Genomic DNA, 13,132 nt, shown 5'->3' with positions numbered 1-13,132 from the left:
CTGGCATTGAAGGCTGCAGCTTAACGTTCAATGCCATGACACTGGTCCCCATCCTTGCTGCCCTACCATCTCCCGCTGAGGCTGCCTCAAGCCGCAGGGCAGTCAGAGGCACTAATTGGCTGTTCATCCATTTGACCCACAGTCACACCAAAGCCCTCTCCCATTTCATTGCTACAGATGGTCCTCTTTCCAGGCTAAAATGCATTTCACCTCGCAGTTGCCAGTTCTAGGCACCTGTCTCCATCAGGCAGCTCCTCCTTCCATCTCTTTGCCTTGCATTGCAAGGGCTGTGTGTTGTTAATGGTAGAGAAGGGAGATGTCCTCAGAACTGGGCAATAAAGTAATTGAAGGGAGGGTAAGAGCTTAGGGAATGCACAGCCATTCCTTATGTTCTGGCCTGAGCGTTATAGTCTAAAGCAGTGTTTGTTGAGGCAGGAATGCAGGAGGGGGTATGTTAGTCTGGAACACTGAAAATATTGAGCCCCACTTTAGACACAGTGATTTAGTGTTACCTATAGAACAGCCAGGGATAACCTGTCACACAAGCCCACCAGTCAGAGACGCCCAGCTCCAGATCCATCGCAGCAATAGGTGTACGAAGCAGAGCCAGAGCAAGTGTGTGAAGTGCAAAGCTGCCTGAGTAGAAACTGCAACGCCAACTAGATGGTAGGTTCCTTGAGATTAAAAACAAGATAGCTCGTTAATATGCTGATCTCATTCTTTTCACCCTAGACCCAGAGTGAGATGAGTGGGCCATATAATGGGCCTATTGTTCACTTCTTCGAGAACCTCCATCTGTCCTCCATAATGACTTACTAATTTGCATTCAGCCTATCAAAGAGAAACCTGCACTGCATGTTCATTGCTGCATTGTGCAGAACAGCCAAGACTCAGAATCAGGCCAAGTATCCACTGGTGGAAAATGTGGCATGAACACATGATGGAATATTATTCAGCCATAGGGAGAATGAAATCCTGCCATATGCAGTCAAATGTGTGAAATGGAAGATCATGATATGAAGTGAAGTGATCCAGGTGGAAGGAAGGAAGGATGGATGGAAGGAAGGAAGAAGGGAGGGAGGGGGAAGGAAGGAGGGAAGGAAGAAAGGAAGGTAGGAAAGAAGGAAGGAGGGAGGAAGGGAAGGGAAGGGAAGGGAAGGGAAGGAAGGAAGGAAGGAAGGAAGGAGAGAGAAACCAATAGGAAATTAGCTATATGGATGTGCCAACATACAGTTCTGTGTCCCCTAAAAAGTACAGACATGAAAATATCACCTATGGGTGCAACAATTTAAAGAATAATTTAGAAAGGAAGCCGCACCATTCCTTCCCTTTATTATCTAGAGTCTCCCATGGCAGAATAGCTCCCCCTGCTTTGTGGGATGTGGCGAGGGCGCAGCAGTGTCAGGGCACAGGAAAAGCTGCTCCAGTTTTGAGAAGCATGGTCCAAGACTGTTGTCATGACGACCACCCAGGCCCACCCCTCCATCCCCCAGAAGCCTGTAGACTCCAGACTTCCTGGTGCCTGTACAGAAACAGCAACTGGGGTCTGGATCCTGAGCTCCAGGCATCTGCTTGCAGCCTCGTCCCACACCGCTCATTCTGTCTTGGCTCCTGCTCCTCCAGTAGCAGACACCCCTGTTCTGAGCTGGGTCAGCCAGGCTCTCCAGACCTGTGATGAGCGAAGTGCCGGTCTGCTGCAAGCTCTTTGAGTTGATCCTGCACAGATGCAGGTGGTTGTTTCGGTTCTCCAGCGAGGAAATGAGCTTAGGCAATGTCTGCAGGAGGGAACGAATGAGTGAATCCGTGTCCAGTCCACACCCTGATGATGACAAGACAGGTGGGTAAATGGAGGAGCAAGGGGCCTTTGCTTCATTTGCTTCACAGCATTCATTGCTGATGAATCTTAGCCCTCAGTGTTCTCTGCAAACCCCACCTTCGTCCAGCTGGAGGGACTCTCTGCTCTCCGACATCCTGCTGTGATGTGTAACTACTGTCCAACAGATATTTGCTTTCTTTTTTTTGATGAGGCGTAGAAGTAGGACCGTCAGTGATGGTTACACCAGCCTAGTTCGTGGGGCCCCCATGGCCATAGTGGCCTTGTAAGAGGGGACATACGGATGCGCAGTCTCCTGCCACGTGGGTTCCTGTGCTGCTTCACAACCCCAACAGCCATTGTAGCATCACCAGAGGTGGAAACAGTAAATCCCATCCAGTCTGGGGCTGGGAATCTCCCAGTCATAGGCCAATGTAAACGTTTTCCTCCGTAGGCTTCCTCAAGTATTTCATTGCAGTAAGAAAAAGGTGGGCTAATGCAAAGTCAGATGTAGAAACAAGAGGTTCAGTATATTAATGTAGAAATCTGTATTGATGAAGACTCCCAACACCTGTGCACCTGATAACCCCACCCATTTGATGGAAAGTCTGGAAGGCAAAGGATGCATCCCACAAGCTCTGTGACCCCGGCAGCCTCCGTAGACACAGTAGCTGGTGAGTGAATGCATCCCGTGTTGAAAAGCTGCACTCAGAAAACACCAGGATTGACTGGGAAGCCCAAGCCAGCCCTTCCAGTCTGGTCTGTTACGTGATATTTTCGGATCAGCTGGTCAACACACAGGCCCTCTCGCCTGATCCTTTTCCTCTGCCGGAAGGTTCCTCTCCCTGGCCCTCCGACTCACCTGGAATGTCAGTCCCCTCTTGAATCAGACCTCCTTTGATGTCCCTGCCACTCTTCCACGACATGTGCTTCTGGGCCTCTGGTCTCTGCCTCGCTCACCAGCCAAAGCAGCAGCTGCAGCTGCAAACCAGGGGAACACCAGCAGGTGTTCAGAAAGTAGAGCATCTTTGGGGCTTCCCCCACGGGGTGGCGTGGGGCACGCGTGGTGCCAGCTGGATGCATCAGTGACCGATAGACATGCAGAAATACACCATGCGAACTTCCCTCCTCTTGCTTGGATTCTGCATCCCCATGTTAGTTCTTGCTGCCGTGTCTCCGGGGCAGGTTGTCTCTGCACTTCTAGCAGAGGGCAGGGCAGGGCAGGGCAGGTCTCGTGCTGAACATGGACTCATGTTTATGAAGTCCTAATTTGGCCTTATCTCTGCTGCTATCGATGACTGCTTGGTGGGAGCACCCTACAGCAATAAGCTTAGACCACACTAGAAGGAAGACGGGGTGCCCAGTAAGGAGCTCCTTCGAGCAGCCTCATTGTTTCCAATCTCGGGAGTTGTAACTCAGGCTGGTCCCCTTTTTCAGAATTCCCTCCTTGTGGTCCTAAAGAACATACCTATAGCTGTCTTTTGGGACCCAGGCTCAACTGAGATTGCCAAAATGTGCCTTTTGATGCTTGCTGCTGGAAGTGTAGGGGGCATTAGCACACTACTGTGCAGGGGGTAGGAGCATAAATACAGTCTTGGGCAGAAAAAAAGTTGATGTGCATCAAGAGCCTTAAAAATATCTCCAAATTCTGACCCAGCAATTCTATTTCTTGAAATGTTTTCTAAGGGCATCATGAGAAGCACTAACAAATATTTATGCAGAAGAAACTCATTACAGGATGTATAATGGCTGGTACCTAATTAATGCATGATAATAAGTGGCTAGTTAATTATGGTCTAGTACAATCATGCTATACAGCCACTTAACTGAAATTGGTGAAGACATTTTAATGCTAATATTAGGGAAACATAGGCACTTCCTAATTGCTACAGAGTGTGACCCAAATAGGACTTTCCCAACTGTTGTTTCACAGATTATTTCTAGGAATATTATAAAGAGCAAAGATCCATTTTCCAACAAGGTTGAAAAGCTGTTATTACAGTGGGAAGCTGTCAGGAGCTGTGGATATACTCATGAAGAAGAGAAATCCTACTCGCCACCCCCACACACACACAGACTAGGTCTCGGGGTTAGTGCCTTTCTCTGAGCCATTACAGCTAGAGAGAGAATGCCTGGGGGAAATGTGATATTGAGAGGATCTGCTGTTACGTGTCATGAAAGAAAAGAAGGCAGAGAACCTTGCTCCATCAGCTTCGGTGGTGATGGGGTCACCCTAGAGGGCTGGTGATGAGGACCAGATGGGGAACTGCCTGGCCCATGCTCTGATCTGGGGATATAGTCAGAAGCACTACACTGTCCCCGCTCCCTCCAGAGTCTGGAATGGCCAGTCTACAGATCCGGATCCCAGGTTACCCTGCTGCCTGTCTGTCCTTGCTCCATGGCACTAGAGCGCCCCCAGCTGTGTGTTTCATTCATCTCCTCTCCCTAGTTCCCTATGTTTCCATCTGCCCTGGACCCTGACTTCAGGGCTTCCTCTGTGCCTACCAGGGTCACACACCCTAATCCCAGGCCCAGCTCAAGAACACTGCACTCAACCAAAGTACTGGGTTGAGACCTCAAGCAGTAGGGGATTGTAGACTGAGTCAGGGTCCCTCACTGGGTGAAGCTGGTCCTGGGTGGAACCATCTGCCTGGCCCTCTCCTTGCTTACTGTCCAAAGGCCCTAAAATATTCATCAGGCTTTATCAGGCTAATGGGCTTCAAAAGAAGCAATTTTCTGAGACATGAGATGGGACAATATAAAAAGGACATTAAGGAAAAAATTCTTATTCCAAAATGAAAGGAGAAAGATCATTTAGCATCCCTGTTGGCGTTATCTATTCATGAGAAACAGCACATTGGATCGGAGTGGGAGGTGGGGAGGGCTCTGGTGCCCTCACTCAGGGTCACCTTCCCGCAGAAGACACCTGTCTCCTGGTAAGCGGGGCTGCAGCAGGACAGAGTGTGAAGGGGAACCGGGGGCAGGTGGCACCATTCTTCCATTTGACTTTCTGCCCAAGTCGTGGCAGTCTTGGCCTGGCTTTGATACAGAGGTCATTCTGCGTGGGGTCAGTCCCTTGAGGTGACTGCACTCTAGCCCACCTAGGTTCACCAAGGCTGGATGCTGCTTCCCAGGCCCCAGTTCCTGGGTGCAGGCTGTGTGAGGTCCCATGTGGCCAGGTGGGCCCTCATCAGCTTCTCAGGTGCAGCAAGGAGTGAAGCTGAACCCTGAAGGGCAGATTTGTCTTCCTGGGGTTTGTTTTGCTTGACTTGAAAGGCCATGAGATTAGAGCAGCTTCTTCGAGAAGTCTCCCAGCAGGGGAGAGACCCTTACTCTGCCAAGAACCAGTTGGCTATTTATAGTCATTTACGAGCCATATAAAGTTATAAAGGCTGAGTGAATAATTAGCCTGCTGCAGGGTTACTGGATCTGCAGTCTAGCTGTTGTCAGTTGCCTTGGAAGGGCCTGGTGCAGCCCGCGGGCTGGACACTTCTCACCCCTGCAAGAATGGGTGAAGAATGAGGGGCTCCACTTCTTATCACTGTCTCCCTCTTCCTGTGTGCATTGCACGCTATCCTCCTCCTCCTCCTCCTTTTTCTTTTTTTTTTTTTAAGATTTTCTTGTTTGTTTGATTGGGTTTTTTTTGTTTGTTTGTTTGTTTTTGGAAAGACAATTTACAGAGAGAAGAAGAGACAGAGAAAAAGATCTTTCATCTGCTGGTTCACTCTCCAAAAAGGCCACAGTAGCCAGAGCTGAGCCAATCCTTAGCCAGGAGCCAGGAGCCTCCTCGGGATCTCCCATGCAGGTGCAGGGTCCCAAGGCTTTGGGCTGTCCTCCACTGCTTTCCCAGGCCACAACAAGGAGCTGGATGGGAAGTGGAGTGGCTGGGATTCGAACTGTCACCTGTGTATCGACTATGGTGCTTAAAGGCAGAATCCTCCTGCTTTCTAACTACTATTCCTCCTCCTTTTTCATTAAATTATTTCCCTCTCACTACTGTCTTGATCTTTATTCCCACTTTCAAGTTAGCACTTTCTTCTTGCCTTCTCAGCTATTCTTAAACCTACAAGTTTTTTTCTAATGAACTAAAACTTTCATAAAAAGCAATTGAAACGGTCACTCTCAGCCGTTCAGCCAAAATTCACCAGCCTCCCTAACTGCTAATTGTGTCGCCGAGATCATCTTGCTGTGGCCAAGGACATCAGCGCTCAGCTCTGCATTTGAGGATTCATCCTAGATATTCTTAATTGCAACGATATTCAACAAGCATGGATTTTAAACCCTAGACAATATGGTCCATTTATGTAGCATTTCCGTTACATTGGCTACTACACATGATCCGAGATGAGTTCACCTGTGCAGAAGGACGGGCACACATCACATACAAATGAAGGACATGAGCATCCAGATGCTGCCTTTAGGGAGACCCAGAGCCAATCCCTTCCAGGTACTGAGGACAAGTGGGTTTGCCCGATTGTTCGGTTCCCAGGTGCACCTTTCTCATCCTGTATCATGATGAGCTTCCATTGACGGTGTTGTAATGAGCTATTTGCAATAAAAATGGCTAACCCTAAAATGTCCCCTCTCCTTTTCATAATCAAAATAAGAACCAATTTGGCATTGCATCCAATATTCAATTTTAAGTGTTGCTTCTCTTCTTTTTCATTAGATTTGTGACAAAGAGTGGCATTACTATGTCATCAATGTGGAGTTTCCTGTGGTCACCTTATACATGGACGGAGCAACATATGAACCATACCTGGTGACCAACGACTGGCCCATTCATCCATCTCACATAGCCATGCAACTTACAGTCGGCGCTTGTTGGCAAGGTAACCCCAGGTGGAGTCTTGTCTCTGGCCTGGAACACCCTGAGAGTGAGAATGGGAAAGCACGTGATGTGAGAGTTAGCCAGAAACAATGGTACTAGATTTTACTGAATAATCAGAACTAAAAAAAAGTATTCATGGTATACTAAATCTGACTTGAGATTAACACAGAGAGTTTCATAATTGCCTCTGGATCGCTAATGTCTTTTGTTGTTCTGACATCTAGTTCCACACTAGAGCTGTAGATTGACAAAGCTGGATGTAGAATCTTCTATGCAAGCTTCCTGTTGATTCTGATGAGTGCTAGAGGCCAAGGATCTCCCTTTATCCCCATACAAGTGACCCAAGCCCCCTACCCTCTGTTCAGGGCTGTGGGAGGCAGCTTGTTCACAGATTATGAAGCCTAGGAGACCATTCCCCAGATCAGCTCAGTCTGTGCCCCTTCCTTGGTCCCAGGAGTACAGGCCGTTTGTTGCCTTCTCTGGTCCCTCCTTACTTCCTCAACACCTGCCTCTTTTCTAAGCCCCGGCCCAGATTAGGCTCTGCTGTGGAAGCAGGAACAGCAGGTGTCACAGGCAAGCATGTGTCTCCTGGAGGCACACGAGGACTTGGAAGTATGACTCAGTCTGTATTGATAAGTTGGGTGACATTTAGCAAGATTGGTGGCTTTGATGGTACATATCAGGAGCTGAGTGGACAGGTGGGAACCGGAGGTGAGACCAGTGGGTGGAGTTCTAGGGAGCCCCATGCCCAGAGGGTGGGACAAACAACGCATGAGGACGCCTGGAGCAGCAGGGAGGCAGCACCCGAAAGGTGAAGCAGGGAGGCATGGGAGAGAAGGTGTTGGGAGCTAAGGCCATGAGCTTGATGGATGACATACGACACTTGACAGCTCCCTGCACATTGCAGTAGAACTTGGCGGTGAGCCTTTCTTTAGTGTGTTTCACTTCCCAAGGCAGTCAGGAAAGGACTCTGTGTCACTCGGCAAAAATCCACATGATGAGCATAACTGCACAGGAATCACCAGCCAGTGCTAGAGTGATGACCTTGTGGCGTGGCTCCTGGCCCTCGCTGGACTGCCGCCAGCTGTGACTACTACTGAGCATGGCCTGGAGAATGCCCACACCACGGAGAATTAAGGTGGTGAATCAGCCAGAAAGGGCTAACCCTCACTTATCAGCCACTTAAAATAATTCCCACCTCAAATCATTTCTCCACTTTTTCATCAGATAGGAATGCGAGCAGACAGAACAAGCACACAGCTGAGCAGGACGGTCTGCGTGTAAGCTCTCAGAACTTGCACCCGCAAGCGATGCCCTTCGTTTCAATTCACATCTTCTTGGTGACAACAAGTCATGGAGCCACACTTAACTCCAACACTTAACTCCAGGATGTTTCTGGAAGAAAGCCTGAAAATGTTTTATGAATAACAGTCTGTCTACCTAGTCAACAGAGATTTATTTAACTTTCCTTCCATGTTTTAAAAAATGTAAATATATACATTTATGTGTGTGTGTATGTGTATGTATATATGCATGTGCACACACACACACACCCTCCTCTAAAGAGATCGCTCAGAAGCACCACTTGACTGATTGCTGAGATCTCAAAGGGTCTATAGGAGATCAGAAAGTGGCTCCAATGTATCTGGAAACCTATATGGTAGTAGGACAAATCTTTTGCCATGACCACAGCCTTTACCATGTAACACCCACAACACAGTACCCAACACACTCTCTCACACATGTAACTATATAGCAGTAGAATGAAGTGGAGCAACCAAAACATACACCAAGACAGAGGAAGTATTACAGAACTACAATATTTGGTTTATAGTTAAGTCAGAAACCCTTTGGATCCAAATGAGAGGAGTTCCCACCCCTGTGGGAGGAGTCCCACCCCTGTGGGAGGAGTCCCACCCCTGTGGGCGGAGTCCCTCCCATGTGGGCAGAGTCCCCGTCTTCAGGCAGGAAGTCTTCGCTGTGGCCCCTGACTGGTTACTGAAATGCTTCTCCAGTGTCCACATACAGACCATCGACACTCCCTGAGTAGCAAAAAGACAAGGGCACTCCCAAGAGTTTACGGAAAATGTAACTACTGGATAAATTTACTTTAGTGTAAGAAATTTTGAAATCCATGCATTTTTTTAAATAATCCCCCAGTGTTTTGAGGATCCCTCTCATGCATGAATTTCAATGTTTTATACATCAAAACAAGCTTCTCTTTTAAGTCCATTTTCCAGAGACTTTTTGACATGCTCTCATATCTGATCACAATCTACTTAAAAACCATTCTACAGTATGACTTTAGGCAGGAAATCTGTGTGTGTTCTTCCTTTAAAGAAATGTGGTAGGTCAGATAACAACTGATGTGCTTATTCAGCTCGTATTCCTGGTCCTCTTTCCAGACAGGTGGCAGAACTGCTGTGACTCAGAATCAAGTGTGCTCATGGACTTGCTGTGGATTCGGAAGCGTGAGGGAGTGAAGGGCCTTATGTCACTCCCTGATGGGAACTTTAACAGCCAGTGTTGGAAGGAGGTCTTCCTAGGCATGTGGGGTTAGCCGTAGTCCTGCAGGCTTTCCTAGAGTGTGGGGTTAGTGTCGTAGTAACAGTGGTATCCGTCCCAATGAATGGGTAAGGACATCAAGGCTCTGAGAGAGAAGTTTCCCCAAAGTCTCCCAGTCAGGACCCAGTGCCTGCACACCTCTCCCCATGGCTCTCTGTCCTTGCTTTGAGTTGGCCACTCTGTTAGTGCCATTATGGATTCAGGAGAAGCCAGGACATGATGTGGATTGAGGCAGGTGCTATGGGTTCTTTTCTGTCTGTAGCAGATGACTGTCTTGTAATCAAAACCCCACAAGGGGCTGAAAGACCCCCTAGTTGGCCCCTCTATCCACTCTCTGAAGCGACATAGCCCAAGAAACGGTGAGAACGAGTTTAGACCTTAGAGTCAGAAAAGGGTTCAGTGTGAGTCAAATCCCTACCCTGCCACTTACCAGCTGTGTGGTCTGTTAGGTTCTTACCTTCCCTGAACTTCCCTTTTCTATAAAGAAGAAGGAATCCTACCTCACAGGGTTATTCTGAGTCGGGTGCAGGCAGCCTGTGAGCACAGGGTACACTCCAGCTTCTGTGGTATGCATTCTTATGGCTCCTGCACATACTGGCTCTTCTTCCCAGCCCAGGACTGGGCCTGCCACACAGACCTTGCACTAACTTCTCTGCCAATGAGCCACACAGAGGTCAGTGAAGATGAGGAACAGGCACTTAGGACTGTTGTCAGAAGATGGTTCTTGAGACAGCGGAACCCTGATCACGCAGTCTTTGGGGCCATAGAGAAGAGAGAGATAACAAACCATTGGTGAAATTTTAGCAGGAAAAACATTTTCAGGATCTTTCAAAGTGAGCTCAGCTGGATGAGCTTATGAGGAAGGTGAGAGAGACAGCAGCGTGTGGAAGGCAGGGGAGTTGGCAGAGGTCTTCAGGGTGCCCGACGGTGGAAGGAGCAGAGCAGCTGGGAAAGCAGTTGGTGGAGTCCGGGGACGCCACACCGCCTTGTTAAGGATTCCCACGAATTGTCTGGGCTGGACACATCCTGGGATTCTGCAGTGGGAGATAGTGCTGTGGGATAAAGGCCTGTGGTGCAATCCTCACCTCTACGTGAACCAGACCTTCTCAGGCTCAGTTCTCTGCATTGTGTAAGTCTCTGAGTGACTCTCCTGAACTCCCTTTGCAGCTGCAGTCATGGGGAGCTTTTCAGGGGCTTGGAGGTTGGCAAGGGAACTGGTTGTCATCTGTGAGATTTCCAATCGGGTTGAACAATGGAAATAAGAAATGATTGGAAGGCAGCTGCTGGCTGAGTTCCCCCGGGAACCGGTTCCAGTACTGTTGCCAGGCAGTGTATTAGTCTACTGTGTCCTGTTAGTGAATTTGAAAGCCAGCATAATCAGTGGAACTTCATTTCCATTGGAATCCTTTCCAGTAATTAGAAAAATGAGACTTCATTTACACTTAAGAAGCGTTGTTAGTGAAGCCTAGAGCATGGAGCATCTCATAATCGTAGGGGAAGGCTTTGCGCACAGCAGGTGGCTGGCATCAGAGTGTGGCTGTTGCACATGCGCTCAGTGTTGCTTCTTGGTTCTGGGTGTGCTGTACTGTCCAGTGAGGGTCAGCTCCCTGCTCAGGACCACTCACCCTGGGCTGACTCAGCCACTTGTGCCTCTACCAGTGCCAGCTTCTTTATTTCATTATGGGTCACAGCGAGGGAGAGGATGGTTAGAGATGAATTTGATTTGTCCTCTATCTTAGATTCTCTACTGATCTTATTTCTAAGAACAACAACAGCAAAAATGAGTTCTACTTGTAAACAGTAAGAATTGTGTGCTCATGTTGGCTTCATCCTCTGACTTCCCACCTGTGCCTTCCCACCTGGCTGTGCATGAGGGTGAGTGAAGAAGGCTGTAGACGGTAGACCAGTTCCTTGGAGAGCCTGGGCTTCTGGGAGATGCCTAGCATGCAGAATCCAGAGTGCCTCTGCAGGAGCTTCAACCAATACAGCTCGGCCTTTTCTGTTTCATGGTGGACATGTAAACGAGTACTTTTCACCAAGAAACACAATCCCATGCACCTGCTCGAGAGGTCACCTTGCCTGATGTCTGGGGACTCTCGGTGATCTGCTCCCCAGGCTCCCAGTCTGGGATCATTCCTTTATGACCAGCTCACCTCTGGGTTCTGGACCTTGGCCTTCGAGAACGCCCAGCCTTGCCCATCTCTCACTATGACAGGGGTATAAGAAGGCTCAAAGGAGAAAGGCTGTTCACTGTGGATGCTGGTCTTCGTGGATCCTAACAAGCATGACAGCAGGAAATAGAGATGGTTCTAGAAATGATGGTCTGTGAAAGGACAATACAGAATCCCATGGGGGCTTTCGGAAGGAGCCAAGGCAAAAACCAGGAATGGCTAAAAGGGAATGGAAACAAGAATTAAATCAAATAAACAAAGCCAGAAATGACGTGGGAGCATTGCGGGAGGCAGCCGCGTGCAGTCCTCAGACACAGGGCGATGGAGCCACTTGGGATCTTGAATCTGTCGTACATTTCCAGGTCACTTTTCTGCCAGACACTAGCATTAGCACAGAGACATGGAGTACATGCTTTCACTTAATAAGCTTCATCTAATTTAGTACAAATTTCTGTTAATAAAGACTGTGTTGGAATTATCCTGTCTCCCTTGGGTCTCTGCCATGCAAGACACGAATTTGTCCTGTCTGCATTCCGTTCAAGTGGCATCTCCTGAGGAAGGGTTCAGGGAGCTCCAGGCTCAGAGCCGACCAAAGGGCCGAGGTCAAGTCTGGGAAACACAGCCTGACGCTTCCCCACACCACTCCCAGGGAGAGGCATAGTGCACGTTAATGTATTCGAATGTCTTGAACGTACTCCAGGAAGGAAACCTATCTAATGCTGTCTAGCACGTGGTTCCCAGTCTTCTCTCCCCGTGGAGCTCACGCCATGCCCTGGCATTCAGGAGTCTTCTGTAAAGCTAAGACTTGCCAATGCCAGGCTCCACCCCTGCCCAGCTGAGAGCTGACCAAGGGCACGAGCTCTCTGCTGTCTTGGAAACTTCCCTAACTCCAGGACCTGGAAAAAGTCAATAATGTTTACTAAAATACATCCTGCTTTTAAGATGGCTTTGATAAAAATGTGTGGCTCCACCTGAGGCACACAGAGAAACCCACAGAGAGTCTGTTTAAGTTGTCCTCAATGGACTCTTTGATTTTTAAGTTCGAAGATGGCACGAATGAATTCGGATTTAAAAGTAAGTGATTGTTGCTAAAAGGACAGTGTAACTGAGTTACATTTCTCACGTTGTATCCTTTAGAAAATCCTTTGATGATCTTAAATAAAGAGCTGTCACCTCAGCATCTCTGAGAGACACAGCCAGAGAGGGGGAAGGGAACAGTGGACAGACACAAAAGTCACATGATGCTTAATCATGAGTGCCTTGGCACCTTGCAACCACCATGCCTGGCTGCGTGGTTGGAGCTCTGCCGCTGTCCATACTTACAATGCTGCAATACATTTGAGTAGCAGAATGGTGGGCTGGTGGCTGCTGGACCAGTATTCTATGGGGGAGAACATTCGTGGCGGGGACTAGGAGGGTGGAAGGGGAAATCCCTGTGGCTCTGCATCACATCGTGAAAAAAGAACAGATTTAGCCTCAAGAACCCATATCCTGCATACCACTGCTTAAAGAAGGCTTTTTATGAAAAAGCAGGCTTTTGTTTCTTAAAATGATTTATGTACCTGTCTGTGTCTAAAACCACGTGGTCTATGCAAACTAGACAATAAAAACACAGATTTTTAAATGTATCCAATCCTTTTTGTTAAAAAAAAAATCTTCCATCACAACCACCACTGGGTGCAAATATATATCAAATTTTATGTTGGCCTCTTGTTGCAAAATGCTAACTGAATCGATGCCCCAGAGTCTTGT

At 48.2% G+C, this 13,132-nt stretch overlaps 1 protein-coding gene across 1 annotated transcript in view; it reads left to right on the top strand.

Moving 5' to 3' along the window:
- The window catches only part of CLSTN2 (calsyntenin 2), a 411,318-nt gene that overhangs the window by 379,733 nt on the left and 18,453 nt on the right, over nucleotides 1-13,132 (top strand). Inside the window, exon 9 of the mRNA XM_040964996.1 lies at nucleotides 6,483-6,645. Within this exon, the coding sequence (XP_040820930.1) occupies nucleotides 6,483-6,645 (163 nt within the window). The remainder of the gene's footprint in view (nucleotides 1-6,482; nucleotides 6,646-13,132) is intronic.

This window comes from Ochotona curzoniae, unplaced genomic scaffold (assembly GCF_017591425.1).
Source record: "Ochotona curzoniae isolate NIBS_2020 unplaced genomic scaffold, NIBS_Ocur_1.0 contig_1302, whole genome shotgun sequence".
Taxonomy (NCBI): domain Eukaryota; kingdom Metazoa; phylum Chordata; class Mammalia; order Lagomorpha; family Ochotonidae; genus Ochotona; species Ochotona curzoniae.
This window is presented reverse-complemented; position numbering and strand designations above follow the sequence as displayed.